This window comes from Phodopus roborovskii, unplaced genomic scaffold, assembly GCF_943737965.1.
Source record: "Phodopus roborovskii unplaced genomic scaffold, PHOROB, whole genome shotgun sequence".
In the NCBI taxonomy this organism is placed as follows: Eukaryota; Metazoa; Chordata; class Mammalia; order Rodentia; family Cricetidae; genus Phodopus; species Phodopus roborovskii.
In genome coordinates, this window is record NW_026126447.1 from 25223373 (window position 1) to 25228304 (window position 4932).

Consider the following 4932-nt stretch of genomic DNA (forward strand, 5'->3'; position numbering starts at 1 on the left):
TTTGAGACATCAATTTAGAAAAAATGATTTGGACAAACCTCAGCTACTTAGGACTAATATTTTTGTATTTTATTTTACATGTGCTTCAGATATAATGATAAAATTTAATTATCATTTATCTAGGAAATCATCTACATTGGTCCTTATCGTAGACGTGGAAACATAAATAAAATAAAAATAGAAATAAAATACAGATTTATAAATGTGGAAGTTGCCCTAATTACTGCCATTCATGAGAGTGACTATGCATTTTTGTTTTCTGATGGCATATTGTTTCTTGTGTGTATTGCAGCATACCAGTTTACTTTCTGTATAACTCAGGGTAAATCATTTGCCCTCTCATTTCATCCATTGTCTCAGGATGTCAGTAAGGATGTTCACTGGAGAAACCCTAAGTTCTATTCCACTTTTAAGATGCTGTGATTTCATGACCATGTAGGAACTCAAGTCCCAGTTTGAAACTGTGACTCAGCACTTGAAGGATCTCCTGTCTGAGACACTGAATTTGATTTCTGGATATCCAAATATTTTTTCTCATCATCCTTATCTACAATCCCCACTAATTCTTCAAGTTTCTTCTCCAAATATGTCCTCAATGTCCTTCGTATTACCTTCATTTTCCTTCGATGTGAGATGCAAAAATGAAATCTAGGATAGAGAAAGGACAATCCATACTTAAATTTAAGAAGCAATATTTTAAAAATAATTATAGAGCTGATGTTCTTGTATTCTTTTGTGTTCTCTTATGTTCCATCTACTACTTGTTTCAAGCTTCTGACCATTCCTTTCCCCATTTTCCACTAGAGAAGGAGGAGTTTGGACAGTCTCTTTGGCAAAGGAATGCTTGGAGGGTGGAAAACTCACAGTAACACAGCACTTGCCAATATTACAGCTTCTGCCATCAATATCAGATATAGTGCAATTTCTCGATTTTCAGCCTTCTTTGGATTCTCATCTGGATGGAGAAAAGAAAGTAAAGAAAATGAATTTGGAAGAGGAGTAATCTTTATATAGAACAAATTCAGTTCAAATGAGTTGACCACTGCCTGCTTCGTCATTATTCCTGGATTTCTTGTGTTAGACCCCTTCAAAAATTTTCCAGTTGCTGCCCTTTAGCCTAATTTCTGCAGTATGCAGAGCTATTCATTTCTCACCTACTTCACTGGCTTTTTTTCAAATTTATTACTTTTGTTGCACTTTTTACTCAATATGTTAGCTTTTAAAAATCATTACTATAAGCTTTATTAAAGCATTCAGAAAAAAAGCCAATGAGTCATCTAGTTTCTTGATCCCTGTCCCCTCAAATTGCCATACCACACAGCCTATATCACCTTTACAATAGTCTCCTCTGAAACACCGGGTGGTCATGCGAAGACAGGTCCAACAGTCAAGGACAGGACCTTCAGTTACAACTGGCAAAGAAAAATATAATCATAAAAGGAATATGGCAAGGGTGTTCCTTAGCTCATAAATATAGATTAGATGTCATACATTCCCATGATACTTAAGTTATATTTATTGCGATCTTTCCTCTAGTAGTCAAGATCCTTAAAATTTCAAAGATTATAAAAAGCTTAGCTGTCTGTGGATGAAGTGGAGCAATGATTATGTTGGAGCAGTGCACTGGGGAGGCATTGAGCACTCCTTCAAACTGTGTGGTGGATAAAATCCTATAAGCTCAATTTTGTCATCAGACATTATTGATATTCCCTCTACAGCTCTAGGAATTGGGTCCCAAGTTAACTAGCAGGAGAGAAGAGCAAACAAAGAAAAGAGATGGGAAAATATGGGCTGAAACCTCAAAGCGTCACATGTACTGTACTCACTGCAATCTTCTGAGCAAGCTAAAAGAGAATCAGAAAGACCCGATGAGCTTGGAGCCAACATCCCATGTATCTTATTCATACCCACATTATCCCTGCTGTCTATCCCTTTATCACTCCATTGTTACCTGGACCCTCATTCCTCTCCTCACCCCTTAGTTCCTGTTCTCTGACATACTTTCAGTTTTGTTAGGTAGAAATGTCTCATTACCAATTTCAGAGAACTTCTTTAGTATTTCTTTCATTTCTGATTCCAGGTTTTGACGGACTTTAAGAAGCTTGCCTTGGATGATAAAGACACCTAAGAAAATGGAAAGGATACCAGAAATTAGGGTGATTATTTCAGAATAAAATTTTAGTTATTTTGCTTTGCTTTTCCTAGTCACATTTCCTCCAATCTGTTTACCTGTTTGCACCATAAAAGTCTGACAGTGAAGCAACTTCTTACCTTTCCATGTTTCATTGCCCAGTCTATAAAATTCATGCTTCAGCCATTCTCTCAAATTGACAACATTTCGAACAGCTATATAGGAGGGAGAAAAGTACATATTAGACAGGCAATAATCAAGCCTTTGAAGGATGTGAAGTGGACCCAAGTATTTTGTTTTCCATGCCCCCCTTCTCCCTTTAACCTCCCAATCTCTCAGGACTCACGCTTCCCTCACCCAACAACCGAAGAGTCTTATCCTTGTGGGAGACCTTGGAGCTTAAGTGGGTTATCTCCTTATGCTGCCTGCCAAGCAGTTGAGTTCTCCCAGGAACTTCTACAGGTATCAGCTTTCCCAACAAGGTCCTAACATCCTCTATGAATTTGGGGTCACACTCCAAACAGCCTTTGACCCCATGAAAGGCTGCCATGGACAGAGGCAAAAACAGAAGTACCCATAGGTCACCCATTCCTTGTCCCACCCCTTCTCCACAACACAGGTTGTCCTGGCAACTGGTTCACTTAGTTCCTTTTTCTTCAAAAATCCAGGAATGAGCTCTTTGTCTTGGATATTCTGAGTACAACTTTCCCTCCTTTTCAATCCAAATTTTAGGGAATTTCATTTCCTTAAGGATCTTCAGTAGTTTTCTCACTTTTATCCTTCATTCCATAGGGAGGGAACTGCTGGCTGGTAGGCAGTTACCTGAGTTCTGAGTGTAGAACACAGAGAGAAAAGCCTTGAGCTCATACAAGCAAAGTTCTGTTTCTTTAGCTCTCTGTCTGTATGTGCTCTATCCCATGGAGTAGCAATACCAAGAGAAGTGGATGATGGAAGAGATCTCCTAAGACCTTAGAGTTTAACTCATATTTAACTTCTAGGAGGTAAGATATGCCAAGAATATTTTAATGGTTCGGGTGTATTTTCCTTAGTAGCAGCAATGGTATTTTAAGATAATTAATAGACATTTATAAACAGTATAAGTTGATATATGTTCCATAATTTGTAACCTGTTAGAAATTTTAAAATACATTTGTTTTGTGTGATAATTTTTTTTTCTGTCATTTTCACATTTTATGACATTCTTCTTAGCAGATCTGGAGCTTTTAACTATATAGAGGAGTTGAGGGGTACACAGTGATAAGTGGAAACTCAGTAATACTTAGGGTTCATGAGCAGATACAGCCTGAAATATTGATGTTACCATATTTCATGTGTAAAAATATAACCACAGTTATCATTGCCTGCTATCTTGGATCACTTAGATGGAACACAGACAACTAGGCTTTTCTTTTACTTTATGAGATCATTAATTAAAAAATGAGTTCTTTGAAGGAATAAGCCTGATTTTTCTAAGATTAATGTTTTTTTTTTATTTATTTACAGTTTATATAGTTGTTACATCCTAGAAAGCAGGAAAGAGTCATAATAAAATTTAGAGAGCTATAATACCATGTAGTCAAGGAGTGGGGATTTGTGAGGAAAGTTAAAATGCTATTAATTATGTACCTACCATGTGTACAAGTACTGTACTGGTCCTTCCTATAGATAAGCATAAGTCCTTGTAACAAAAAATTTTTTTCTTTGAGAATCTGCCATGTCTGTCTTATAAACAAGAGGCTAATGATCAAAAGTAAAGTCATATAATTTACTGTTTATGGGTCATGGTTAAAACTCATGTCCAAATTCTGTGTACTTCACTATATCACAAAAGCTATATTCTGAGATAAAACAGAAAATAATTTGTTGGAATTTGGCAATTCAAGAGATGAGAGTTCAAATTATTTTAGTAATCTCTGGCACGTAAAAGTTTGATCTGATATTAACGTCCTTTTGATGTTCTTAAAGAATCAGTCATTCAAAGAACTGTCTGATATGGAGGTCTGAAAGCTAGGTAGTTAATGGAATTAAATAATCTCTAGAAAACAAATTTGAGCACTAGTGTGTTAAGAATATTGGTGGCCTTGAGTCCAGGTATGAGAATAACCTGTTATAGCTTTCATGAAAACAATTATAATTGTCTTGGAATAGATCTTAGAGTTTTATAACTGTAAAATTTTCAGTTTGGAAATTGGGAGTTGTCTAGAAATCAATCAATGTTATAATGAACACATTGGTTAAAATAATAACACCTTTTCCTAAAATGTAAATGCTTAAAGCCAAATGCTTAGTGGATTATGGTACTATTAGTCTGGATTTGCATGAAAGAAATTAGATTTGTTAGCTGCGCTCTGTGTTTTCTTGAAGTAGGATAGCAAATACAAACTAATATATATGTCTATATTATGATAAAAATGTATTTACTGATTTGTGATTCTTACATGGATCTTGGGTGGATATTTGTTTATATACTAAACATTGTTAGAGTTCCCCATCCATGGAGTGGCTTGTAGCATTTGATCTTTCTTACAAATTATTTAGTTCCCTAAGTTTTACTACTTGAAGAGTTTTATAAAGTATGTGTGGTTCTTTATAGACTGATAACTACGACTTCACAGATCTTACAGTGGAACCTACAGTATTGTTTCTGATCCCTATATTTATAGGGTACTTAAAAGTTTGGCAAGTAATGCAGATTTCTTTATTAGTTCTCATTATTTTTGTGTGTATATGTGTTTGCCAGCATGAGTGTATGTGTGTCATATGTATGCTGGAGGACATGGAGGCCAGAAGAGGGGATCAGA

At 35.7% G+C, this 4932-nt stretch overlaps 1 protein-coding gene across 1 annotated transcript; it reads right to left on the minus strand.

Annotated features, from left to right (window-relative positions):
• Positions 1 to 359: 359 nt before the first annotated feature.
• On the minus strand, positions 360 to 2948 carry Izumo3 (IZUMO family member 3). The gene is made up of 7 exons (XM_051188003.1): positions 2489 to 2948; positions 2272 to 2346; positions 2035 to 2124; positions 1827 to 1844; positions 1332 to 1412; positions 865 to 955; positions 360 to 648 (listed from the first exon to the last, which is right to left on the minus strand). The coding sequence occupies exons 1-7, from the start codon at positions 2718 to 2720 to the stop codon at positions 444 to 446; spliced, it is 792 nt and encodes a 263-aa protein (XP_051043960.1). The 5' UTR covers positions 2721 to 2948; the 3' UTR covers positions 360 to 443.
• Between the last annotated feature and the right edge of the window lie 1984 nt (positions 2949 to 4932).

Excerpts from the sequence above, each read along its gene's own strand:
- Izumo3 (XM_051188003.1), bottom strand. The coding sequence starts at position 2,720 with ATGGGTGACCTATGGGTACTTCTGTTTTTGCCTCTGTCCATGGCAGCC. Across the intron at positions 2,347-2,488 it reads TAAGACTCTTCGGTTGTTGG|CTGTTCGAAATGTTGTCAAT; the intron begins GTGAGGGAAGCG and ends CCTCCTATATAG. Across the intron at positions 649-864 it reads TTGGCAAGTGCTGTGTTACT|ATTTCATTTTTGCATCTCAC; the intron begins GTGAGTTTTCCA and ends TCTCTATCCTAG.